The 27,121-nt window shown below is 46.8% G+C and overlaps 2 protein-coding genes across 5 annotated transcripts in view; both read right to left on the minus strand.

Moving 5' to 3' along the window:
• Positions 1-3,755: 3,755 nt before the first annotated feature.
• On the minus strand, positions 3,756-16,760 carry CPN1 (carboxypeptidase N subunit 1). Of its 3 annotated transcripts, none has more exons than XM_079977242.1 (9): positions 16,304-16,760; positions 13,732-13,928; positions 11,950-12,105; positions 10,391-10,573; positions 10,051-10,162; positions 9,116-9,255; positions 8,032-8,131; positions 6,843-6,961; positions 3,756-4,045 (listed from the first exon to the last, which is right to left on the minus strand). In XM_079977242.1, exons 1-9 carry the CDS (start codon positions 16,545-16,547, stop codon positions 3,914-3,916), a joined length of 1,383 nt encoding a protein of 460 aa, XP_079833368.1. In that variant the 5' UTR covers positions 16,548-16,760; the 3' UTR covers positions 3,756-3,913. The 3 variants fall into 3 exon arrangements, with proteins under 3 accessions (XP_079833368.1, XP_079833370.1, XP_079833369.1); XM_079977244.1 differs by lacking the exon at positions 16,304-16,760 and adding an exon at positions 15,984-16,118; XM_079977243.1 differs by lacking the exon at positions 16,304-16,760 and adding an exon at positions 15,971-16,108.
• Positions 16,761-19,050: 2,290 nt separating this feature from the next.
• Positions 19,051-27,121, minus strand: part of ENTPD1 (ectonucleoside triphosphate diphosphohydrolase 1) — a 32,209-nt gene continuing 24,138 nt past the window's right edge. For both annotated transcript variants that reach the window (XM_079978664.1, XM_079978665.1), the window contains exons 5-10: positions 26,281-26,440; positions 25,275-25,511; positions 24,018-24,278; positions 22,171-22,278; positions 21,086-21,223; positions 19,051-20,230 (exon numbers count right to left, since the gene is read on the minus strand). In XM_079978664.1, coding sequence (XP_079834790.1) covers positions 20,024-20,230; positions 21,086-21,223; positions 22,171-22,278; positions 24,018-24,278; positions 25,275-25,511; positions 26,281-26,440 — 1,111 coding nt within the window. In that variant the 3' untranslated portion in view covers positions 19,051-20,023. The remainder of the gene's footprint in view (positions 20,231-21,085; positions 21,224-22,170; positions 22,279-24,017; positions 24,279-25,274; positions 25,512-26,280; positions 26,441-27,121) is intronic.

Raw genomic sequence — 27,121 nt, forward strand, 5'->3', positions numbered from 1 at the left:
TACTACTTCTGGGTTAGCGGAGTCTGTAACCTGTAGCGTCTGTAACCTGAAGCGTCTGTAACCCAAGGTACCACTGTGTATCTGTTTTCTTTCCTTTGCTGGGCTTAAGGATCCCTATTTGACTACCCTGTGATATGGGAAGATAGTGGTCATGTTGCCATTTATGGAGAAATTCAAAAAGAAAGAAGGGTGGAACAGCCTATAAGCAGCAGGCATGCAGCCTAACGCAGCAGAATCCTATGCATGATTCAGAAGTACGGTAAGTTTCACTGTGATAACACCACACCAAAGCAGGTGGGAAGGAAAACAGATGACATCAGAAGCAAAACTGGCTCAGGGACAACACTCCGTATACAGTGGTACCTCGGGTTAAGTACTTAATTCTTTCCGGAGGTCCGTTCTTAACCTGAAACTGTTTTTAACCTGAAGCACCACTTTAGCTAATGGGGCCTCCCACTACTGCCGCGCCACCGGAGCACGATTTCTGTTCTCATCCTGAAGCAAAGTTCTTAACCCAGGGTACTATTTCTGGGTTAGCGGAGTCTGTAACCTGTAGCGTCTGTAACCTGAAGTGTATGTAACCCAAGGTACTACTGTATTAGCTCTCTAATGTCACTTCTAGATTATCTGTTCATTGAGCAACACCTTCCAGTGCCCTTTCCCATCACTTTCCTTATTGCAAACTGTCTGATTTTAGGGGGGAGTGGGTTTGCTGCACTATCCCTAAAGTGTAGTTGCGATGACACCCACATCCATCACTGCAACTGCTGCTAACTCTCTTGGTTTCCCCCTTTCCTCCCACTGCCTTGGACGATGGATGCATTAGACACAATAGGCTTCAAAGGCCTGTCCAATGCAATTTATTCCATTGAATACTTATTTTTATAAGGTAATGCCCCCAGCTAAAGGTCTTTTTATCACACTTTTCATTCCCCAGTAGGTCAAGGATGGGGGTACCTGTGGCCTGTCAGATGTTGCTGCACTGCAGCTCACACCATCCCTTACTATAGACTGTGCTGGCTGGGGTTGATGGGAAGCCAGCCGCTCTGGAGGGCCAAAGGTCCCCCACCCCAGTAGTACGGTAGGTCATTGTTCCTAGTGTCAACACTCATGACTCAGCTCTTCCACCCCTGCAGTAGATCATTGTTCCTATTGTGAACACTCATGACTCAGCTCTTCCGGATAAGTCATATAATTGGGTTGATTATATGGGAAAGAGTAGATGACAGTAGTTGGGCTCCCCCAGCCCTCTGAAGCAGATTTTGGGGGTGCATGGGGGGCTATAGGAAGGAGGAGAGGGAGAAGGAACCTGCTTACACTGTGTTGGATCTCACCCACAGTTTATTGTGGGAACAAACCATGCTGTTTCTTTTAGTAAGGACAGATCCAGCTCATCAGGTATACAGTTATGTACAGTGTGTGCCTGTTGTAAATGTTTGTGCATGTTGTTTTTATTTCTTTGAAACCATTTGAAGGATAAGTGGGGAACAAAGCAAGGCAAAGGACCGTGACACAAGAATGCTTTGCATCAGCAATCTCTGTCTTTCCAAGTGGGTTGACCTCCAAAGCCTCTGCATTATAGATTGCAATGTTTAACACTATTTGCAGGGAATGTGGGACACCTATGCAAATGAGGGGCAGGCAACAATCGCACAAAGACCTCTTGGGAAACAAAGAGGACATTGCTGCTGCTAAAAGAAGGAATTTGCACCGTTGACAAGTGTGGTTTTTGAAGACTTTTTCTCAAAGAAAACTGAGCTCCAAAGATGGTTGTTGGGAGGTTCTAAAAGTTGAAAGTAATTTGTAAAAAATGAGCCTCTCTTTCCTACATCTTTAATGCTAGTTTCACTGTGACTGGTTTTACATGCTGCGTTTTCCAAATGAGTTCTCATCTGCAGTAAATTAATAAGGTAGGAGGACTCTCTATCCTTTCCAAGATATGTAATCTGGAAATTCTGAAGCCCGAAAGGTTTTTGAGTTGGGTTATCAAATAAATTTGTGGCTGATCAAGAAAGCCAGTGTGGTGCAGTGGATAGCCAAGGTCCCTTTATATGACTTTGGGCAAATCAGCCTCAGTTCCACATCTGCAAAATGTGACTAATAAGGGCCTGCATCTTAACACTGTTGCAAGGCTAGCAAGCATTATACAGATTACAAAGCCTGCTACGGTTTCCATTATAAGGCACTTACCAGTAAAAGTGGTATATAAATTACTGCACTGTATAATGGCTTATAAATGATCATAGCAGTTAACACTAGTGAATACTTGATACGTGAAATTGCTGGGATTTGGGTCTCCCATCCAAATGGCTTCACACTGTCCTCATATGAGCCAATATAGTTGCACCTCCAGTTCAGAATATCAGGGGGAGGGGCACAAGATTGTTATTTTTACTTTTGCTTTTTGTTTTTAAATAGAAGGAAACGCGACATATTGGAAACATTTGAAAAGTTAATTCACATATCCAGGAACCTTAAAAGCATCCTATTAAAGCCTTCCATACCCATGAGCAAAATATTCAGTGGCCAGTAGGGGGCAACATGGTCTTTCTCATTCTGATGAGGAGCGCAATTGAGGTTGTGCAAATGCTATACAGTGGTACCTCGGGTTAAGTACTTAATTCGTTCCGGAGGTCCGTTCTTAACCTGAAACTGTTCTTAACCTGAAGCACCACTTTAGCTAATGGGGCCTCCCACTGCTGCTGCACCGCCGGAGCACAGTTTCTGTTCTCATCCTGAAGCAAAGTTCTTAACTCGAGGTACTATTTCTGGGGTAGCGGAGTCTGTAACCTGAAGTGTATGTAATCTGAAGCATATGTAACCCGAGGTACCACTGTACTTATAAAGCAGATTTGAAGCGGATTCTTTCCTTCTAAGGATTCTGGGCACTGTAGGTTACTTCTCACAGAGTTACAATTCCCAGGAAACCTTTAAAAAACTACAGTGCACAGAACTTTATACAGTGGTACCTCTGGTTATGTACTTAATTCATTCCGGAGGGCCGTTCTTAACCTGAAACTGATCTTAACCTGAAGCTCCACTTTAGCTAATGGGGCCTCCCACTACTGCCGCGCCACTGGAGCACGATTTCTGTTCTCATCCTGAAGCAAAGTTCTTAACCCAGGGTACTATTTCTGGGTTAGCAGGGTCTGTAACCTGAAGCGTATGTAACCTGAAACGTATGTAACCCGAGGTACCACTATACAGGACTTTCATTGCACTATGTGTTTGATTATGGCCATTGCATTTACCATTTTTACATTTCTGAAAACTGATGCTGTTTAAACTTAAAAATAATACTTGTTAGGGAAAATACATAAAATTGCCCACATTGCACTGTGTGTGTATCTTGATGTTGTCATATATATTTTAGCAAGCAGCTTGTAAAATTATGAAGGCTGGAAAAAATAAATTGTGACTTGAACCAGCACAGAATTAATTCTTTTTTGTTTGTTTGTTTGTTTTGGAGTGGGTGAACTTGAACAGTAACTAATTCCTTTTAGGAGCGGGGTGAAATGGAATGAATTTCTTGTTAAAATGAACTTTCCAAGCACTGATCTGAACTAGTAGGTAGTCTTGACAGAATATTTTGGTGTTATATTTTCTGGCTCCTCCCTTCAATCACTACTCCCCCCTGACCTTTTTCTACCATGACAAGTGTGTAGGTATTTCTGTCACCTGTGCACGCACATCATAGACCAGAAGGCTCCAATGCCTGCCCACCCCTTTCTAGAAGAATTTTTTTTTGTCCATAGTGCAGTTAAATACTAGCCATTTAATAAACAAGAAGGTTTAGGCTCATTTCATGTTTATGGGTATCACAAGAGATGGATCTTGGAAAGTTCATCTGTCAGCCTTGTTGACATCTCATGTTCGATATCTCCACCAGCTTTCACCCAGCCGAGGTCTGCCTTCACCGCGGCGTCTCCCATTGGGCAGCTCGTGGCACAACCTTCTTATGCAGGGCTTTACTGTTGGGGACCCTGTCAGAAGCCTTTTGTACACGAGGGCTGTCCACAGTGCTCTGTCTAAGTTGGAAATGCACCTGGAAGAGAGAAGACCACTAGAGTCCACGCTGCCATTCAATGCAAAGCCACCTCCTGTACCATGTGACTCCTGCATTGACTCAATCAAATAAACTCAAATCCAAAACGGGTGTAAAATTAATCATCCCAAGATAGAATATGTCCGTTTAAAGAGGAGCATGCAGCAATGTCAGAGGTGCTGATACTAGGGTGGCCCTGTGTCGTATTTGCTGTCCTCTAATTGGGTTGTGCAGGTGGCGCTGTGGGTTAAAGCCTCAGCGCCTAGGACTTGCCGATCGAAAGGTCGGCGGTTTGAATCCCTGCGGCGGGGTGCGCTCCCGCTGCTCGGTCCCAGCGCCTGCCAACCTAGCAGTTCGAAAGCACCTCCAGGTGCAAGTAGATAAATAGGGACCGCTTACCAGCGGGAAGGTAAACGGCGTTTCCGTGTGCGGCTCTGGCTCGCCAGAGCAGCGATGTCACGCTGGCCACGTGACCCGGAAGTGTCTCCGGACAGCGCTGGCCCCTGGCCTCTTAAGTGAGATGGGCGCACAACCCCAGAGTCTGTCAAGACTGGCCCGTACGGGCAGGGGTACCTTTACCTTTAATTGGGTTGTGCAAGTGGTGCCACGAACTGGGCTGTGAGCTGAGGGGGAGCCATCTCAAAGCCCAGTCAATGAGGCACTGGGCTTTGGGAAGGACGTGTGAGGCTCTGACAGAGTTCTGGAGTCCTCCCACCTCCTTTTCAAAGACTAATCAGCACTTTCCCAGCTTTGGGAAGGAGATGGGAGGGCTCTAGTACCCTGCCAGAGCCTCACACCTTCTTCCCAAAGCAGGGGACTTCCTTATTTGCCTTTGGGAAGGCAGCGCAAGGGCTGGACGGGGGGCCTCCAAATTTTGGCCTCACACAGGGCATCATAGTATTCAAATCCACCACTACACAGTCCAAGATTCAGTGATGGCCTCAAATACACTAAATGCTATGTTTCAAATGCTTGAAGCACAAGAACATGGCTTGCTACAGGTGACAAGGCCTGGCCAGTAACAAAGCTCAGTGAGTTTAAGGGGGAAAGTGTTTATTTTACTCTTTGATGGGACATGGATGTCTTGGCTAGGGATCCAGAAAGTCAGCAATAGGTTTCCATCTCTCCTTCCACCAGCAGGTGGCTCAGCCGAGCTCTGATTCACAGCACTGCCTCATCGCTCCACTCCCCGCCCCCAATACGCTACACCCCCTTGCAGGGTGAGGGTTTCCCTGGCAGTGGAGCCTCTCAGTAAATCATCAGAAATGCATTAAGAGCATTCCAGAAAATCTGGCTGTCTTCTCCCATGAAATGGGGTGGGGCTAAGCTGGGGAAGATCAGAAGCTCACAGAGAAGACGGGCACCTCCACAGAGTCGCAGGAGGGCTGCAGGCTGTTTGAGTGGCAGAATGCAGCCTTAAGGCCCAGGAGGTTGGCAAGCTGTGGAAGGCAGCTCAGTGACTGTCCTGAAGGGGGTGTTAGGCTGCCTTTGCTTCCCTGACATCACAGTTAAATGCCCCTTGAAGTATATGGCTCATTTCACTGAGATCAGTCTGGGCTTCCTAGTCCTGAAAGCCCAGTCCTGTGCCAGCCCCAAGTCACAAGGGGATGGTAAACAGGGACAGTTAACGCAGAGAAATGACCATTCTAGCACCTCAGGACAAAAAGAATGCCCAGCCCCCACACTCCAGCACTGCCAAAAATGGAAACTTGCCAAACTTCCTTCTTTTGTATGGAATATGGTCGCTGAGTTAAAACACAACTGTGTTACACAAGGTCCCGAGGACAAATAAATAGCAAAGCAAAAGGTCAGGGGTGAAGAACATATCTAGAGATTCTCCAACTTTCCATTGCAGACTGGCAGGAGGCCTTCATTCTCCCTAACTACACCCCCTGCTTCAAATACAGTTTTCCAAAGCAGCTAAATAGAATTTAGAGAGGCTATTTGCTACTTGTAGTTCTACGGAACAACAGAATTAGAGCTGAGGTTAAGAGCGCTGTGTAACTAAAAAGCACCCACAGCCTTTAATCGGGGTGGGCCAAGAAAAGATGCAATAACTATTTTATATCTTTGGACAGACATTGCTTAGCACTCTACCAGTTCCAGATTTGGGGCTGGGTATTTCTAAATGGCAACAAGGGTGCTCTGAGCAGTGCTGGGCTAGCAGCCAGTTTAATTTCCTACAATGCCTGAAGGCAACACTAGGTGGGGAGAAATGTGGAAAATTTAAATGGTGGCTAATATCAGCCACCTGGATACTTGGAACTCTGGGATAGAATTAATATTTTTAAAAGGGGGGGCATAGGGCAGTGTCAGTGCTGGAGAACTGGGGCCTTGGCCTAAGGATGTCAGGTGCTGACATGGCCCCAGGTAGCACAGCTTGAGGAGTAGGAGCTGCATGGTTTTCTCTGCCAAGGCTCTAATGGGGCACCTGGAGCACAAAGAGATGCAACCTTACATGAGTGGTCTGCTTTAAACTACCCATCCTGGATTTCTGTGCATCCAATGAGCAGGTCATAGACACGGCTGAGTAAGGCAATAGTTAAGGGAAATGCTGGGAGGTCTTCTCCTTATCAGTCTGGAAGAGAAGGTGAACTTCTGAAGCTGGGCTGGGCTAATGCTTTCCCATACTCTCAATGTTTCCACATTTTTTTTTAACCATAATTCCATGACCCAACTCTCATAGGGGTGCAGGGAAGGTTTCTTCCCACTATCTCCCAGGCGGCCCTATTCTAATTCATGCCTGAAGGCCCAGCTTAGAAAAACCTGGCACCTTTAACCTTTCCCTGACACTCACCTCCGTGGGTGCAGCTGGGCCCACCGTCACCGTCACTGTCTGTGGCTGGTATCCATCCGCTGATGCAGTGACTGTGTAAGTCCCAGGCAGCAGCAGCCGGAAATAGTCACCATGTTCTCCTACCAGAGAGAAAGAGGGGCTGAGAAGGTATAGAGAGCAGAGCCAGAGGACACCACTTGGGCTTGACTTGCCTGGCCTCAACCCCACAATTAGGGAGTCTTAGAGGGGGGGAACCCTGGCCAGAATCAGGGTTCAGTTAGTCCTGATTGTTCCTCTAACAAAGTGCTGAATTATGTATCTGCCCGGTGACACTCACTATGAACACAGCTCAAACTTGCAATGTACTCTGTGCCAGGCCAGACAACAAGTTTATCTGTTTGTTTGTTTGTTTGTTTGTTTGCTTGCTTGCTTGCTTGCTTGCTTGCTTGCTTGCTTGTTTGTTTGTTTCACAATATTTCCACTTACGGAAATCACTGATACTTCCCTGCAGAAAGTGCAGGGAAGGGCAGGGGTTAGCACCCCAAAATTTCAATGGGGGGGATTCTTACTGAGCTCAATGGCCCACTGCTACAGCAGTAGATTTACTGCATCGGTGTGTGTGTGTTGGACTAGATGAACTCTTTGACTACTAAGATATTGAAACTGGCTGCCTAAGAGACCATAAAGTTATAGGCATAACCAGTGCTTTTTTCTGGGGGTACACAGGGGTATGCATACCCCTAAACATTTTGTGAATCTTTGTACTTTTGCCCATTTATTGTATTTATTTTTCCCAATTTGAACTATAAAATGGTGATTTTCTTGAGTCAAAATGAGAGTACCCCTAAACATTTTTTTATAGAAAAAAAGCACTGGACATAACTCATGGCCTTTTCTATTTTGTTTTTGCTTGTTTTTATATGAGAAGCTTATACCCTTTATAGCCCCTGCGTGGGGCACTTGGTCACAAGGAATAGATATCTTCACAACAGACTCTCAGAACCCCTTTTAGTCTTCCAGAATGACTCACTGCGAATGTTGTTAACGTAATGCAGAAAGCAGAAGAGAGTCATTTTCAAAGCAAAAGTATACCTGGCTGTTATATGAAGGTTTTTCTTTCAGATTATAAATGTGGGACATACAAATACAGCAATGCCATTTAATTACCACCTATGATAATAGTCTGGCCTGTGTCAAGCTGGGTACCGACCTGAAGTGACATCATGGGCAATTCCTTTGACTGAGATGACAGCACCTGCGAGCCTGTTGTTGTTGTCATCGGACACCAGACCTTTGATGCCCTGGTGAACCTACAAAACACAAATACCAAACAAATAAGTGGATACCCTTAGAACTGGGGAAAGGGAGTCCACACTGCCTAGATCCAGAATGCAGTGGTTCGGCTTGCCTAGCTCTGTGAACCTCCCTGAGACCTCCGGGTATAGGGAGGTATATAAATTCAATGAAGAAGAAGAGGAGGAGGAGGAGGAGGAGGAGCTCCTGAGAACAGAGCTTGACCCACACCCACAAGTGATGCATTCTAGTTCAGTGATAAAGCACATGTTCCAAATGCAAAAGACCCCAAGGGATCCTTGGTATCTCCAGATAAGGTTGCCAAAAGCCCTGCCTGTAACTTTCAGTACAGTGGTACCTCAGGTTAAGAACTTAATTCGTTCTGGAGGTCTGTTCTTAACCTGAAACTGTTCTTAACCTGAGGTACCACTTTAGCTAATGGGGCCTCCCGCTGCCACCCCGTGATTTCTGTTCTCATCCTGAAGCAAAGTTCTTAACCCAAGGTACTATTTCTGGGTTAGTGGCATCTGTAACCTGAAGCGTCTGTAACCTGAGGTACCACTGTACTCAATTGGATGGACAAGTGCTCTGACTTGGTCGTGGTCTGGTATAAGCAGTGCTTTTTTCTGGGGGGATGCAGGTTACGCATACCCCTAAACATTTTGTGCATCTAAGTTTGGTCTCATTGAGGGGCAGTATTTCAGTATGAGTAAGGAAAATTAAAGTACCCCTAAACATTTTCTTTAAAGAAAAAAAAAGCACTGGGCATAAGGCAGCTGCCATGGAGCACTGGAGGTGAGTCTGAGGAACTAAGGCAGATAGTGCTGATGAGAAATTTAGCTAATGGGCAAAATAAAAACTGACAAATTGCCAAATCAGCGTCCGCACCTGAGGATTGGAAAGTAGTCAATGTAACACCATATTTTAAAAATGGATCCAGGGGGAAATGAGACAACTTTGTAGAGGGATTGGGCAGGATGACACCCTGGCAGCTTTATTACCTCCTCTATGTAGGTGATAAGTGCTTCAGCATTTTTCCGCCACTCAAACACCAAACTGCTCTCTGGTGGAAATTTTTCGCAACTCAGTTCAAGGGTAATCTCAAAGCAATTGGTGTGCAGATAATTGAAATCTTGCATCCCTGCAAGGCAAAGAGATGAGGATATTGATTTGTTCCACAATGGGGCTGAATGCAGTCCTCCAGTCATCTCAGTCTGACCCTTGGGACTCTCCCCAAGCCACACCCCTTCCTGGCTCTGCTTTTGCTTGGTTGGAGAACATGCCCTTGTCCTCTGATGATGCCTCTTGCTTACCTGGGTGGAAGATGGAGAGGGGCGTGCGAGTTTGTGCAGAAACCAGCCTGCTGTACAAAGGTAACATTTATATCCAGTGCTTTCGCACCCACTACCGACATGCATAAGAAGAAGCAAGTTTCCCCTCCCCTGTTTGATAAAATCACCTCAGCCCCTTGCTGGATTGTGGGGGGCCAGGTAAAGAGACGTGCGTAAGTTCTGGTGTGTACAAATGTCTGAGCTTTGCAGGGCTGGAATGTTTTCCACGTTACAAAGGTAAATTTCACATCCCTTTCTGTGCTCACTTTGACTCTGGCCCTGTGCGCCACTGAAATGTGGCCTTCAGAAACGTGCCCATGAAGGAAGGTGCCCCTCAGAGTGAAAAAGGTTCCCCACCCCCACATTTCAGGAACAGATGGAAAAACAAACATATTACAAAGCAGGCTTCTTTAGGCACAGGCGCCATTGGCTCTTCATTTCCTCTTCCAATGTACAGAATTTCCATATGGGATCACATGTATTGTTTCTTCCCTCCAGAATTACCTAGCTGACTCTCTCCCTTTCCTCTTCTCCCAATCTCTCCATCCCCCATTCCTCCTACATGGGCTATTTTGAATGCCCCTGCCTTTCCCCCTTGGCCTTACCCTTGCTGAGCGAATACCAGGAGGCTCCATTGGTGATGCCATCAGGAAAGATATCTCCACAATTTGTGCCTTGGTGCATCGTTCCATGGGCATATGAATAGCTTTTGGCCAGCTGTAAAGAAAGTGCCAAGCTAGTCATAGATTCCTACCCACTCAGTTTCATACGCATTGCAGGGCACAGGCAGAATCCAGATTCAAATTCATTAATTTGTGAACACACTTTGCAACATCAGTTCCCTGTGCTTCCCATCAAGAAGACTTACACTCCAGCACTGTTCAGAGCTAACAAAATCTAGCACCCAGGGAAGGTGCCGTGGCTATTATGTCTGCTACCACTCACCTTCTGGAAGAGGCTGTCATCAGGAGTGGGGCTGTTCTGTGCTTGCCAGACGCTCCGGCTTCTCTGCTCTTGGGATTTATCATATGGGTAGTTGGCAACGACGGCACCACCATGGAGATTGGCCGAGAGAATGAAATTGTAGCTTTTCATCCACTGAATCACAGCAAAAGTCTCTGGTTCCACCTGCGAAGGGGGAGAAGCAGGGAAGTCCAGGCAAGAACCACGTCCTCATTTCCAGCATTCCCAGTTTGGTACAAATATGGGGCAGAGTCCTGCTAGGACCATACCCCTTCAAAATGTAGAGGTAGACTTCCATGACTGAGTGCTCTGCCATGTCAAGTCACCTGGTGTTGGAAAGCTATCGTATCAAGGAGAAAGGTTCTTGCATGGCCTTCCCCTTAATGTGTTCATGGCCAGGTTTTTGAGGGTGGCCCACATAAAACACCTTCAGTGGTCTTCCCCTCCAGCCCCCCCCCCATGTTTACTATATGGTGATAGCAGATGTATTGCATCCTGTGGAAATTAAAATGGAGGCAGGAGTGAGTCCTCCCTAGTAGGCCATAGGCGTGTGCCAGGCTGGAATGTGCCACTTTTATATGGGCTGAGGAGAGGTTTTTATGAAGAGGATCTTCAAATATGTGATTACCCTATCTGCATTGTGAAGTGGTACAGTCCAGGAAGTACATGCTTTTCCTGAATGGGTAGGTTGGCTCCTAGTGAAAGACCAAGAGAATGGCATGTTGAGAAACTGTGTATGTGTCGCTACTCACATAGAGGCAATTAAGGTTTGGCAGATAGCCAGAAGGTCATGTGAAGGAGTAAGTCTGCCTGGTGATAACAGAGACATGGAGATAGCTCCCTGATTGGTCAAGCTCTCTCAAGGGAGTTATAATTAATGGCCTACTAACTGGAATGTGTTAGTTCAGTATTTCAATGGTTCAGTGTGTCAGTGAGCGTAGGAGTTGTGAGTCGTGTCAGAGAGAGCTAGCTAAAGATCCGTGTTCTGTTCCTGTAAATAGTCCACTGTGTATAATAAACACATAACTTCAAAGTTCCTGGTTCCTGCTTCGTCTATCCTGTCTGCATCCAAGTTGCCAGTTGCTTCCGTGGATTCTGCGTTTACTCTACTAGGTCTGGCTAAGGTCCTGCAACTAGTCAGAAAGTTGCAAAATACCAATAGGTTTTGCCAATATGGCAAGGAGAATAAATTTTTCTTCGGCATCACTGCAAGAAATCAACCTTGTGGACTTCACAGCCCTCACTGGTCGGATTGGTGGGTGGGATGAAACCCAAGCACCCCATATGTCTGGCTGCAGCCATGGGTCGGTGACACTGAAACAGAACATCCAGTGTGCTGGATATTGGGAGTAAACTGGGAGGTGGATATTGGATGTAGCAACACTGGAACTAATGTGGGAGTTGAGGCAAAAGAAGAAGAGAAGGATCTTAGAGAGGGGAACCTGAACTGCCACAGCCCTGGAGGGGTGTCCTAAAGCAAGTGTTGTTTTTGTGACACCCAGGCAGACTAGGCATTGAGTGAGTCTACAGTAATGTGTTACCTGACTCCTCCAGTTGTCTGGCAAGGGTATATGGTGGTTGGGTCCACCCTGTTTCTCATTGTAGTACATGACAGTATTGAGGTCAGGAAAGTTTCGGTTAAGGTCGACTCCATTGGCATTGTTTCTCCCAACGAGGTATCCTAAGGGACTTTGGCTCTAGAGAAGAATGAATGGTAAACATGTGAGTCCTAGGCATGGCTAAGTGCACACCAAACCCCACCTTGCCACTTTTGTTGGTGTATGTGTCAATGAGAATTTCAGGAAACACAAGGATATGCAAAAATCTCTGGGCTTCTGAGTGTTAATCCCAGCTGGCAGGCAACTTCTGACCCTGTTTAACATTATCAGCAGCCACCATCATTTAAATTAGATTAGAGTTTGATTTATTTGCTGCTTTCCAACAGACTGTTGCACTCAAAATAGCTCAGAATCCACAGAATTCCCTGCCTCCCCTCCCAGCAGCAAATCCTCATATTTTTATGGTCTGAAATTCTTGCATCTATTTGTCCCCTAGACAACGGAACGGGGAAGCCCAATAAAGGAAAAAGTAATGAAAAGAGCAGCATGACCAATCTGGGTCTCCAGTGAGATTAACTAGGCAGTGCTCCAGGCCCTGTTCAGTGCAGTTTCTGTTCTGGCATTTAAAGGCTAGGAATTACTGACAGTACCAGAGATGAAACCAATGCATTCAAATCAAGGAGCTCTGGGAATATATATTGACACCGCATGAGTTTCATCAGAAATCCAGTGAGAGTGGAAATAAATCAACACAATAGCTAGGCCAATAGCTCTGGGGCTTGGCCCATGGGGCTCTGCTGTTAGTACCACTCTTGACAGATGAAACAAGTCCAGTATCATTAAATGGGCTTTCTAAGCATCTCGGCCTGCTTTGGTTGCCCATCACCAGAATGCAGTGGAAGGGCACAGAACTTGTCTAGAAGCCATGACTAAATCAAATCCCTAAGAAAACCCCCCCAGTGCTACTAGCTTGGCTATTACTGTGCTATGAAGGGTCAATGTGTAGGCTGTCCACTTAGGCAAAAGCATTGCTAGGTACTTAAAAAAAATATTGGGGCACAGACTCATGACACTAATTTGCCTCTGGGCAAATTAAGAGGGAGGGTGACTGTGGTCTCACCAGCACTGTGTTCTGCAAAGTGCCCAGTAAAGCAGAGGTGGCTGACCTGAGGCCCTCCAGGTGTTGTTGGACTTCAGCTCCCATCTGCCCCAGTCAGTCTTTCCAATGGTCATGGATGATGGGAGTTGTAGTCCAACAACATCTGGAGGGTGATAGATTAGCTACCCCTGCTGTAAATAAAGTAAATACACACATACACAGAACCTTTTAGAAGGAGGAAAAGATCCAGCAAAAGACCAGGAGCTCAGGACCCTAACAAAACCCATACACTCATTCATTTAAAAGGGACATTAAAAAGAGGGATTAAAATGTACATATACTAATTCATATATATAGATGCAACTTTAGAAATAATTACTGGTATAGTAATTTAAACATGAGTTGGATCCAGACTAAGTTACTTGAACTTAGTTCCCATTGAAATAAATGTGACTTAAGTCATGATTATCTTAACCCATTGATTTCATTTGGATCCAAGTTCAGTGATTGGTATGAGCTGCTAGTGGAGTCTGATAGACTTGTCCTCCGTGACCCCACCTCCTGCATGTTTCCCCCTCTGCTATTCCTCCCTTTGCCTCCCTCAGACAACCTTCTTCCATCATCACCATGGCTACTGAGATAAGGAAGGGATGCTTGCCTGGTACCTGGGCAGCTGCCACCTCGTATCCATCTGGGTTCATGGTGGGCAAGAGGTGAATGCGCGTCTCATGGATGAGCTGTGTGACGCGCTTGTTGCCATGCTGATACTGTTCACACAGGAACTCTGCGAGCTGAAGCAGCAATTCCCGGCCCAGCACTTCATTCCCGTGCATGTTTGCCACATACTTGAACTCTGGCTCCACTGGGAAAGTGAGAGATTTGCTGATATTAGAACAGTGGCTGGAATAATACCCAGGGTTGGTTGGTGCTCTGGAAGCGTAGACACTGGGAAGAAGGAAGGCGGGGGCGCATGTTCGCCATTGATGTCCCACAGGGATTAAACTCTAGCTGTGCCCTTTTGTGCTGCTGTGAAGAGTCTCTCTGTGGGGGTCATCCACCATCTACTGCAGGCTTCCCCAACCAGTTCCAGCCAGCACAGCTGATGAGCGTTGGGGTCCAAAACATCTGGAGGGCACCTGGTTGGGAAAGGCTGATCTAGTGTATCACAGAGTCACAGACAACTGCTGATGCCTTAGGCCATTTCGTGCCATTGGTCCACCGAGCTTGATGCTGTCTACATGGACTGGTAAATGGCAATGACTGGGGGTATTCTGGCATGCAAAGCCATTGACAATGACAAAGCTCTGTCACTGAGCTGTGGCTCTTCTCCACCTTGCTGAACCCCGCAAAGAACTGTGGAGTCAGGGTGGCGCAACCCCTGGGAATTTGTGCCCCAAGAGAGTTGCAAGAAGCAATGGGAGTGGTGTAATTTTTTTTTGGGGGGAGAAGCATTTTCTTTGATTCAGGACTGATGAGAGGGTCCATTCAAATCAGAAAGGTCAGGTTCTCTCTATGCCCTTATTTTGTACAGCCAGTCCCCGCCCCTTCCCAGTTCCTTCATCTCCTGTCACTGCTATGTCACATTCCAGACTTCAAAAGCCTTGAGGGGTTTTAGACTGAACTGCAAAATCAAATCAATCCTTCATCTTGGCCTGGCCTCAAATTCTTTCCTCTAAAACCACTCCCCCCCCCCCATAAAGCGGCCCCTTTAACTCCATATGCAAGACAAGCAGCATTCAGAGTGCAGGAGGGCGAGGGCTTCCTCAGGCTGCAAAAGGACCCTACCTGCTGCTCAACCCCACAGTCAGAGATGGCACTATGGGGTGAAGAGGACAGTTAAATTGCACATTGGAGAAATGGAAGGGTGGCGTGCTTGCAACAACTTTCCCAGTCCCAAAGGAAACAAAACAAGGTCAAAGGGAATCCTAACGTATCCAGACACCTCTTGTGCAATCTGGCATATGCAGACAGCCCTTTCCCTTTCTTATCCACTCTTCCTCAGCTCCTTGTCCCTCTCCTGTGTCCCTATCCTCTGCCCGAACAGACAGCCTGCAGGCATTCTTATGGTACCTCCTGCTGGGTGTTTATTATGGGGTTGGTGCTATAATGATCCCGTTGCCCATTTGCAATATCTCAACAACCTGCTTGCAAATTAAGCACCCATCTAGAAGCACCCCTAGCCAACACTGTATACTGCTGAGCTTGGAGAGAGAAAACACAGCCTCACATTCAGCCTGAAGCTCACTGGCTTTTAGCAGAATTTGCCTTGCAGGGTTGTTGTGCAGACAAAATGCTGGGCTGAATGGCGAGGAGAGGGGGAATACAGGCTGACCATTTGATACTAATGACCTTCCCACAATAAACACTTGCCTGGAAGCACAAAAAAAAAAAAAGTCTTGATCAATTAGAATCAGTTCATGTCAGTTGAAATGCCTGAGTAAATAAAACTGCTTTTGCCTGACACTGAAATGATAGCAATATTATAGGAGATGAAACTCTTTGGGGAGGGCATTCAACATCCAGGGCGTCATTGTCAGATAAAAGTACCCCCCCCCCCCCCCGTTTATGATCATCTCACTTCCAATGGAAGAGGTACTTGGAGAAGGATCTGAGAACTCTTGCCTCTGTCTGACTCTGGTGCCTGTCGTCACCTAGCTATTGGCCTCAGCATCTACCTAATTCAGTGCACACCCCATCCCTTGCTTCTTCCAGAGGCATTAGGCTCCACCAAAGCCACATCTGCCATAGAAGTATGAAAAGCTAGGCAGCCCCAAAAGGAGGTTTCCCACACCAGCCAAGGTTAACCATAAACTTCAGCTCCTTCAGCTCTTCTTCCTAGAATCAGAGTTGCACAGCAGGTAGTGATCTGGACTTGAACCCCGGGGAGCTGGATTTAATTTTTACCTCAGCCACAGACCTCGGACTGCTCTTTGGACACATCTCTCTCCCTCAATTCCTCAAGTGTAAAATGAACAACAGACGAAAAGAAATACACGCCAGGTCGCCATGGCGAGTCTCTGTCAGCTGACACACGGCTGCATCCTGCACAGCTCCTCCTCCCCACAGTCTCTGCTTGCCCTAGCTAGGAGTGCCGTGGGGCTGGGCTTTGCTGGCCACAGGGGTTCCTGGTTAGAAGCCAGGATCTCACTACTCCGGGACTTGGCATGGGGTTGGAAGCACACAAAGAAGCAACTGCTCAGCCACAGGAAAGGGTTACAACCCCAGGAAAACACTTACTGGGCTCATGGCTGCCGGGATTGTCGCTGAACTCCAGCACATAGAGGTGGCGGCCCTGGACGCTGCGCCCAATGCTGTACAGCCTGGTAATGTATGGGCAGGCACCCTTCACATCAAACAGGGCTTGCACCAGCTCCTCATAGCGGTGATGGAAGAAGTTCACTGAGGCTGCCACCCTCGCCAAGAGCAGGACCTTTCCAAGGATCCAGAGCCACTGAGACATTCTCCTGTGGGTGGGCGGCATGCAGCTCTTTGCGCCGAGGAGATGTGAGCACAGCCCAGGCTCCCTGCCTACCAGGAGCTAAAGTGCAAACTCAAACCAGCTCTCTCCAGTTTCACAGCCAAGTGCCAGCCCACTGCACCTGCCGTGGTCATGGTGGGAGGGCTATCTCAGTGAATGCCCCTCACAGCTCAGGAAGAATTTACAACTTGGAGCTCTTGTGTGCTTTCTGTCTGTCTGTCTGTCTCTCTCTCTCTCTCTCTCCCCCCACCCAAAGAGTTCCTGGAGCCAGAATCCTTCCAAGCTTCTGTACATTTGGAAAGTTGTACTGATTCCTGTTCATTTATTAACTCAAGGGCAAACAGGGCCCTAAAGCTGCCTGGCTCTCATTGCAGGCCAGGAGGAACCTGATCAAACTCTTACAAACAAGGGGCGCATTCAGGAGCTGAGGCATCTTCTGCCGAGGGCTCCAGTTGTGCCAGGACTTGGCCATTTTTCAGCTCCAGACCTGAGACTTGGGACTATAAAGAAAAGCACCTCTGAGCATGGAGAGTGCCTCCCCGTCTCCACTGAGGAACTGCACCCTGTCACACCACTTTTTCAGGATTAAGGCGCAGGGCTTCCAAAGCACAGCCGGCATGGCCCTGGCATCTTTGTTTTTAGAAATTAAGCCCTGGTATGGCAGACGGTTTGAAATGCCACAGCCCCATGGACTAATGATGCCAAAAAAAGAAGCCGCAAACTAACAGCGTGTCAAATAAGGTGCCTTGCAGAGTGAATGTGGCCAAGGACAGAGGGCAGCACATTCTGTACCTGTGCCTCTGTCTCCCTTGAAGTAAAGGATTTACTCCTTAGCCTTTTCTTCTGTCCTGCAAGACAATGGGTACAGATTTTTCCTCCAGGTTTGCTCCTGAAGCCTTTCCCATGAATTAGTATAGCCGCAAGGCAGCAAAGGATCAGAGTTTTCCTTCTCCTAGATGGGCTGCCTCACTTCCATCTACCACATGCGCAGTAACCACCTTCTCAGACATTGGACTCACTATTGGTCTCATCCACTAAATCTTCCAGGGCCTGTCTTCACATGCAGGGGAACTTCCTATCTCACTGAACAGTTGGAGATCCATGGGCTACCCTCACCTAGTTTAGCCAGCCAGTTTAAAACAACTTTATTACGACTTTTAAACAATGTTGTTCATCATTATTAATTTGGTTCCCTTAGCTATCTCAGCTGGAATGAAGATCACTTTGGTTCCCTCCTCCTGTCATTCTCCAGATATGGACGGGGTGGGGTGGGGGATGAGTGGAAAGGCTGTCTTCCCAGGTCATGGATAAATGGATGAGATTGTTTTCTGGGAGTAATCAATAGTTCTCTTTCACATTTGAGTAAAGCTCAGTCAGTCTGCCAGTCAATACCTTATCTGCTGAAACCAAAGGTCAACAGCAAAAAGGAAAACTTGACACAGAAAAATAGAAGTCAGGTGAAATTCAGCACAAGGAATATGATGCATAATAGAAATTTACTATATTTAAAAAACAACAATTTAGCATCATCTTTGATAAGATAGCTCAATACCAAATGATCACCCTGACAGAGTACAGCAACAGATAACATACTTGTCTCTGATTTACTCAGTGTCAGGGACCTCAAGTTCTCTTCAGGTAATGAAGCAGAGGACTCAAATCCAGAAGGGGACTGGCACATAGCACATGCCCCAGAAGTGCTGCTGCTTGATGAGCCTACAGGGCCAGCCACACCCACCCACCCACTGGACAGAGATTGCAGCACTGCAATCCTCAGACCTTGCATTTATTTGGTGATCAGATGGGATAAAACAAAGCATTGATCAAGTGTACTGCTGCCTCTCTGGAAGTCTACTTGTTCATCTGCAGTCAGTTGTTGCCTTTCTACTGAGCTTCTAAATCATCAAGGGGGAAAATGGTCTGCTTTTTAAAGGCTGCATCCAAACAGCTAATCAGGGCTCACCAACCTGCTTGTCCTGTCCCTAGAAAGCATGGGTCCAAATGGCTTTCCGCTTGGCCCATGTTTCCTAGGCACAGGTACCAGAGGTTTTCTGTTTGCCTCCCCGCTTTCCCTGGGAAAACCCACTCATTAACGCTGAATCAGAACATTTATCTGCAGAAAACCCAATTGGTGTTTGTACCGATTTAGTGGTAAAGATCAGGTTTTCCTGGGGGAATGTAGTAGGAGAAGCAGAAGTCTGGACGTAATTGCGGGAATCAATCTTACCACCTTTTTGTGCACTGGGATGCTGAATTCCCAGTCCTTCGCACCGATTCATGACATTACTGGCCAACGGGAAAGGAAAAAGATAACTGCCACACCCCTTTTCTTCTCCTTGCTGAGAAACTATAAATACAATAAGCCTTGCCACCTATGGCAGGTATGGTCAAGTCCTGCTCCAACTGTGAGGTCATTCCTTTTTCTCTGAAGGCCACTTGGTTTCTCTTCTAATAGCACCATCCCATCCCACCTCCTTTGGAAAATTACAAGAAAATTACACTGGCATTAATCAAAACATCTTTAATATTTAATACAAATACAGAGCTGTACACATGTGTGCAAAGTGAATAGTTGGTTTCATTTGGACCAGGATGCCAAGGCTGGGGTTTAACTGTCCCCAGAGACCTATACTGTTGACATAGGAGGATGCTTTAGGAGGAGTGTGCCACGTCAGGCCTCAGTGTTCAGAATCCACACAGTCTGTAGGGAGCGGCCGCCTGCAGATCACCTTGACTAATCCATTCAATTAGCAGGCAAGTCGACCAGTCAGCACAAGGCCTATTGCCCAGGTAGCAGCCATGGCACTTAGGGGAAGAGTTCCTCTCTCACAGACCAATTTCTGTGAAATACACATTTTTGCTCAGAGGCCTTCTCTGGATAGGGTGCTTTCCACTGCTTTCTCCTGGCTGGTGATTAGTTATGTGGACAGCCTGTTTTGTCAAAAGTCTCGAAGAGGGGATCTTCCCCAGGAAATGACATGCCAAGTGCTAGCTGATTCGCCATGAACGTGACAGGTACCGCCGGGAGGTGGTTTTTTTTAATGAATGACTGTTGACATTTCCAATGGAGCAAAAGAGGATGTGGAACCCTGAGAGCAGCTGGTCCTTCCAGGCTAGAATCTGTCCCTGCGTTGTCCAGCCGGCCATTTTTTGATTTGGTGCCCCCCTCCCCCACATGTTTCATTCCTAGGGCTGAGGCAATGCACAGAGGGGTGGACCTGAGAGAAGCAGTTGTTCTTCATAGGGCATGTGAGCCCCACACCAATCAGCTCCCCTCCCCCCACCAAGGATCAGGATGGGAGGCGGATCTCCAGGATGGGGGAAGATGACAGAAGGAAAGCACGCTGCTCTCCTGGCATCTGTCGGTGGCTAGAGAGAGTGGCGCAGAAGGCCCTGGTACAAAGTCAGCCATTTCAGCAGAACACTGGGCTCTAGTGGTCTTTGCTGTGTTTTTGCTGTGGGCTAGGCCAACCCCAGTTCTAAATTACTTCCTTTTTCAGGCACTTTGGTTTGCGATAGCTCACGTAGCCTATGACGAGCAGGCAGACCACCAGAATGGAGCAGATGGCCATGAGGGTAATATAGCTAGACTGAGACAGCGGTTGTGTATAGGGTTGCTCCGCAGGGATCATGTTGGTGAGGTTCAACATGTAGCCCAAAGTCCACCCGGCGTCACTGCTGCCAATCTGAAATAGATACGAAAAGAAGAGGGAAGGGTCACTAGCAGCAGGAGAGATGTAAAGCACAGAGGAACTGCTAAGGGAAGTGAGGAATGGGGGCAGTGACACATTTATTACGATTACCGTATTTTCGCTCTATAAGACGCACCAGACCACAAGATGCACCTAGTTTTTGGAGGAGGAAAACAAGAAAAAAAATATTCTGAATCTCAGAAGCCAGAACAGCAAGAGGGATCGCTGCGCAGTGAAAGCAGCAATCCCTCTTGCTGTTCTGGCTTCTGGGATAGCTGCGCAGCCTGCATTCGCTCCATAAGATGCACACACATTTCCCCTTACTTTTTAGGAGGGAAAAAGTGAGTCTTATAGAGCAAAAAATATGGTAATTAAATTTGTATACCACCCTTCATCCGAAGATCCCAGGGCGGTTCACAACAGAAGAATACAAAATACATAAAAAACCCCCAAAATAAACCAATAACACATCCCCCAACAAACACATTTAAAAAGCAAGAGAATGCTAATCAGCCAAACCCCTAGTGAAGAGAAATGTTTTCGCCTATGTATTGGAGGTGCCAGGCGAACTTCCCAGGGGAAAGCATTGCACAAATGGCAGGCCACCACAGAAAAGGCCTGTTTTTCTGCTGCCACCTGCCGGGCCTCTTGCAGAGGAGGCGCATGAGGAAGGGTCTCAGATGATGTTCGATGAGTCTGGGTTGGTTCATTTGGGGAGAGGCAGTCCTTGAGGTATTGCGGGCCTGTATGCGGCTCCCTCTCCACCAGTGAGGAAGGGATGCTTCTCAGCCCTCCCACTCACCCCCCCCCCCGCCATTCCCCAGCTCCTGTCTCTGCATGCCAAGATACCTTCCCCAGGAAGTGGATGCCCTGCCATTTCTCCTTGGTGAAGTTGTATCTCTGGCTGAGCAGCGAGAAAATGTAAGTCGCTGAGAAGCAGTATTCGCTCAGGTACTTCTCCTTTACTGCAGGAAATTCAGCCTTCACCTGGACAGAGAGAAAGGAAGACAGTTTATTTCCAGGCATCTTCCTTTTCCTGGAAGCAAAGTGCTCCATCTTTCAGATTTATACAACCATCCCTGGAACAACCACGACTGAGCTGTGTGTTTCTACATGAAGTTCCCTTTCATGTGTCAACAGAAAGATAGATAAAAAGATAGATGTGATTTTGCTTTAATCTTTGTACAGTGGTACCTTGGGTTACATACGCTTCAGGTTACATTCACTTCAGGTACAGACTCTGCTAACCCAGAAATACTACCTCAGGTTAAGAACTTTGCTTCAGGATAAGAACAGAAATTGGGCTCCAGCGGCGTGGCGGCAGCAGGAAGCCCCATTAGCTAAAATGGTGCTTCAGGTTAAGAACAGTTTCAGGTTAAGAATGGACCTCCGGAACAAATTAAGTACGTAACCAGAGATACCACTGTATTCCGCTTTTCCAGCAACAAATATTGAGCTTAAAGGGGTTCACAATAATAGCATCAAAAATTAACAAACATTGCAATCACTCTCTTGGTATGTGTATATTCTTTGGTGATCACTGGTAGCCAAGTAAGATTGTCTTCCATGAACACGTATATATACTGGCAAATACAGCTCTTAAATCCAGCAGATCTTGTGTTAGGACAAGTGAGGCTGTGGGGCTTCTCTTCTACAGCCAATTTGATTTTGGATTTGGTGCATCAAGCAGCACTAATGCCAGTAGCAGCTGGTGTGCTGGGGAAGAGCTGCCCTCCCGACTCCCCTAGTGCTGCAAATTGCCTAGGCAGGGCTGGGGCAGTGGCAAGGGCAGATCTGCCCAGGAAGGCTACAGCAATGCTGGTGTTGGGTGCGTGGCTCTACACCACCAAACCGACCATGACTGATGCCAGATGGAAGCCACACCTCCTCAGAGTCAAGACTCATATTCCTCCCGGTTTGGGGAAATGACATACCTGATTCCAGGGTTTGGAGCAGAAGTTCTTTACTTCTTCTATTACTTGGTCCATAGGCTTTTTCGTCACATTTAGAAAGTTCATTACATAGTAGAAAGCAGAAAACGCCTGAAGAACAAAAGACATGAACTTGTTTGCAAAAAATGCAAATGAAATGGAGCCCAGGACTCTGCCTCCATCAGTCCTCACTAGTCTAGGGAGAGAGATTTGCAGGTACAGTGGTACCTCAGGTTACAAACACCTCAGGTTACAGACTCCGCTAACCCAGAAGTAGTACCTCGGGTTAAGAACTTTACCTCAGGATGAGAACAGAAATTGTGCGGTGGCAGCAGCAGGAGGCCTCATTAGCTAAAGTGGTACCTCAGGTTAAGAATGGTTTCAGGTTAAGAACGGACCTCTGGAATGAATTAAGTTCATAACCTGAGGTACCACTGTAGTTGGCTATGGGTTGTAGACAATGAACTCCCACTTCATCTAATCCGGGGCAAAAGTTAGAAGGCTACAACTCCCTTGGCTCTCCATATAGACAGAACACCACATGGCCTAGCAAACAAAGTCAATCGGGCTGCCTCCTGTGCATCTCTCTCACCAAAAATGAAGACATCTTTATTTTGAAAGACTTTTTATGCCTAACATCTAGGCTTATTGCTGCCATTTTATCTTCTACCCTGGATGATTTTAGGTTGTGGCGGTGCGTTAAACACTCTTTGTTGTTTGCTTGTATATGTACTTTTATGATTATGCGTATGGTTTCATGATTATGCTGTGTACATTACTCTGGGTATGTTTAGCAGAAGAGATAGGTAATCTCTAGCTCACTAACTAATCAGCTATTATTATCAACAGTTCTTTGCTGTCTCCAACATAAATGACCCAGTATTTTCTGAGGGTAGGCAGGAAGCCGCCTTATATTATTGACTCATCTGGCTCAATATTGTCTACTCTGGCAGTGGCTCTGCCTTTTACATCCTAGGGTGCAGGCTCCTTTTACCTGGAGATGCCAGGGATTGAACCTGGAACCTTCTGCATGCAAAGCTCTACCACTAAGCTCTACCACTTCCCGCTGTGAGTTCCCATCCCATCCAATAGCAGTAGACCCCATGGACACTCCCCATGCTTCATGCCCAGCAGGGCTTCTCTCCTTCTGCTCAGGTAGCTGTTCTATGCCAAGAAGTCAGGGGCCAGCAAACTTTTTCAGCAGGGGGCCGGTCCACTGTCCCTCAGACCTTGTGGGGGGCTGGACTATATGGGGGGGGGAATGAATGAATTCCTATGCCCCACAAATAACCCAGAGATGCATTCTAAATAAAAGCACACATTCTGCTCATGGAAAAACACCAGGCACGCCCCACAAATAACCCAGAGGTGCATTTTAAATAAAAGGACACATTCTACTCATGTAAAACCACGCTGATTCCCGGACTGTCCGCGGGCCGGATTTAGAAGGCGATTGGGCCGGATCCGGCCCCCGGGCCTTAGTTTGCCTACCCATGTGCTAAGTCAATCTGTTGCTTTAACTGGGTGCTAATGAAATCTTAAGAAACCTTCATGTTCTTGTATGGTTAAGTGTAGCTCAGCTGGACTTTGCCACCTAGTGGCAGACAGGGGAAGATAACAAATTGGTGCACCTAGCAGAGAAACCAAGCAAAATGTCAGGGGAAGAGGGAAAGAATCCATCTTTCCTTTGCCTCCATGTAATTCCTGCTCACATCATGGCTACCAGGCTACTGTTTAAATACAAGCCTACACTAATGGGACAGGCAAATTGCACTCCAAAAGTCCTTCCTCCAGGGTAAAGCCACCAGTTTCTGCCTGGTGGAGAGAGGCAGGTGCTTATATGGACTCACCCCAAAATCCCCAGATACTGGAGGCAAGAAAACACCATTAAATGAGCAGCTGGAATAAGGACAGTGGACAATATTGAAGATTTTCTCAATGCTTGTCAGGCACTTTTCATAATCTCCATCACCCTCAATTTGGAGCTGTGAGGAGCAGGGTAGGGTGATGTTTGGAGCTGTACAGGGGCTTTTGCACAGGTTGGAAATATTAAGAGTCCTTTCATATCCTTGATGGAAACATGGGTCTCTGATTCTGCTACTCGATGAGTCCTGCAGTGAAAAGAAGAAAAAGGGTGGATGGGCAGTTATACACACCGACAACTAGTTATGACACAAGACAACACAAAACCTGGATCTAGGCAGGAATACGCTCACAGCAAGTAATATCCATATTGTTACTATATTTGCTTTTGCTTTTTTACTTTATTACCAACTTAACAAAACAAAAACACCAATGGATGGCCAGAAGGAAATATGCCAGGAAAAATATTGAAAAGCATGCATGTGGGTCAGCCATTGGGAACCTCTAGACTAGGAGCTAGTTTCAGACAGCAGGGATCCTAATTTGACCTGCAAGGCTATTTCCCCCAAACCACACTCATCTGCCCCACATTTGTGATGTCTGGCATGGGCAGGTAAACTTGCGGCTGCAAAGGAGCAATCAGGCGCTTACATGGCATTCCTGATTATCCCTTGGAAACTGAGGCTCTCTAACAGCACTGAGTGGAGCTGACTGCATACCCCTTTAAAGTTGTGTGTTGGCAGATGCCGTTTGGATTCCACCTAGAGGTGGACATTTGTCCTTTGTAGAGAAGCTCTGCAGACAGTTTTTCTAACCTGCAGAGGAAGAATGTCCATTTGCAGGTAAAGAGGCAAAGTGGGACCGAGCGTCTCAGCAGTCAGCTGATTGGTGCTGAGAACAAGGCCCTTTAAACTTGTCGCCTGAATTCAGAATGATGCCAAAGTGGCCCAAGGAGTATGGGGGAGGTAGCATCTGGCCCAGCAGCTGGACAAGGTTCCCCACTCCAATGTAGGTTGTTAAGTGAAGAAGTCGTAGGTGCAGTGGGACAGGGCTGCTTTGGTAGACAGCGCGAGCCAGTCTGCTGTTCTTCTTAATGTTCCTGTACAGCTTTGACCTTGCCGCCACCCTGCTCTACTGCTTCTGGTTTAGTACGATTGCAACCAGAATAATCTTCAGATTGATGAAAGCTGGACACAACAGACTTGGAAGCTGGGCATGCAGCTTAAGAGTCACCCCAAACTTACCAGAACGTCTTGGAGCAGCTTGAGCCGGAGTGCTTGGTCCTTCCCGTAACACAGAAAGCTGTGCGTATACACAGTGTACTGTTTGCCGTAGAGATAGAAGTTTGCTGTATCTGCTGGTGACTCCAGTGTCTCCTGGTCTGGTACAAAGGTGATCTGTGTGGAAGCTCCACCAAGGTCCAGCGCCCCTATGGTTCCAGTTCTGAAGAAGATGCGGGGCAGGAATTTTGGCCAGATGGACTGCAAAAAGAGCACACCAGGTGGGAGGAAGCTGTGTGAGCTTGTCAAGGGACAGAAGACCCATCTTATGGGAAATGCAGCACAGGATGCGACCCAGGAAAATGGAAGCATGGAGTCAGGGGAATCAGATGGTTAGAGGTGTGCCAGCACAGGCAAGAGGTGGGTTAGTAAGGAATAGACATGTTGGGAGAAACCAAGGATCATTCAAGTATGAGATACAGTATGGGAAGGCCAACAATAGTTTGTTTAAATTGCAGGGGGGAAGGTTGGAGACTTCTTAACTCAGTATTCTAGCAATATGTATTTCAGCAAAGAGTCTTGTGGCATCTTAAAGACTGAAGCCCATTTATTCAGGCCTCTCATCAACAAAAGCATGTGCCACAGTCAATCTGTGCATCTTTAAAAAGCAGCACAAGATGCTTTGTTGTTTTTGCACCAATGCATTATATTTCCATACTTAACAATTGTTTTGGTGGTTTGGATGGCACTAGAGTGTTTTGTTTTGTTTTGTTTACAAGAGCCATGATCCTTTAGGGGCAATCTTTTGAGGGATATGTGCTGCTTGGTGGGCAGGTGCCAGAGTCAAAAGGGATGGGCTATCCCTTTCTTTCTCTCTCTTCCACTTCCATCCTCCCCCCTCCTCTGCCACCACCATGAAATGAGGTTGTGGGGTGCATGCAGCCCTTGGCCACAAGTTTTGCCATCCCTGCTGTAAGGAGTCATCACTATTAAATTGGAGCAGTGTTTCCTTTCTGGCATGGCATGTTACCTCTTTGAAGTTGCCCAGCAGGTAATTAATGGTGATCCAGCCATAGGCACCTTCTTCCTCACCAGTGAGGATCCTGGCACCCTGGAAACGGAAGGGGTATGAGCGCAGGGTCTCCTCTACTGCAGAGAGGACCTTTTTAGCAGTGTTCTCGTTCTCCAGTCTGCATGTAGAAAAGAGGGATAGGAGTTACATTGTGCTGTCTTATTATATTGTATTTTTATCATTCAGCACTGCCCTGGAAGCTGTTTGGATAAAGAGCAGTTCATCAATTTAAAATAAATTAATCTGCCAGCATTCCCTGCTACTTGAGGCCAGATGTCTGATAGTTCCATTTCCTTCTTTGGCTTTTTAAAAGTGCATGTTGGGAAGTGGCCAAGAAATGATATAAGATGTGCATGTTTGTGACAATGGATAAAGCAGATGCTTGGATATGACATGCAAATTATGAAGAATGACCTGAGAGGTTTGGAAGGTGCAGATCTTACTTATATCTGGCTTATCTAACATTGCTCTAGGGCAGGCACCTTCAGCCCTTTTCTGGCTCCTTCCATACTACTTCCATGTGATTTTACAAACAGGAGCAGGAAAAAAATGTATCATAGACTTGTAGCATTGGAAGGGACCCAAAAGTCATCCAGTCGAAGCCCCTGTAATCACATCTAATCAGAATCAGAAGCAGCCTTCATTCTATTGCACACATAGCTTCCTGACCAAGAGCACCTGATATACCAGGAGGTTTTGCAAAAGTCGCCTTCATAATCTTCGTAACTATTGCAGCGTTAGCACTGTGGATTGGGCACAGAATAGTTGTGTGAGTGAATGATGGCCGTTATGGAGATCC

Source organism: Podarcis cretensis (assembly GCF_951804945.1).
Source record: "Podarcis cretensis genome assembly, chromosome: 5".
Classification (NCBI taxonomy): Eukaryota; Metazoa; Chordata; class Lepidosauria; order Squamata; family Lacertidae; genus Podarcis; species Podarcis cretensis.

Coding starts and splice junctions, on each gene's coding strand:
- CPN1 (XM_079977242.1), bottom strand. CDS start 16,547: ATGCCGCCCACCCACAGGAGAATGTCTCAGTGGCTCTGGATCCTTGGA. Junction 9,256..10,050: donor CTGGTATTCGCTCAGCAAGG/GTAAGGCCAAGG, acceptor TTTGCCTTGCAG/GGATGCAAGATTTCAATTAT. Junction 6,962..8,031: donor TGCCCATGATGTCACTTCAG/GTCGGTACCCAG, acceptor TCTCTCTGGTAG/GAGAACATGGTGACTATTTC.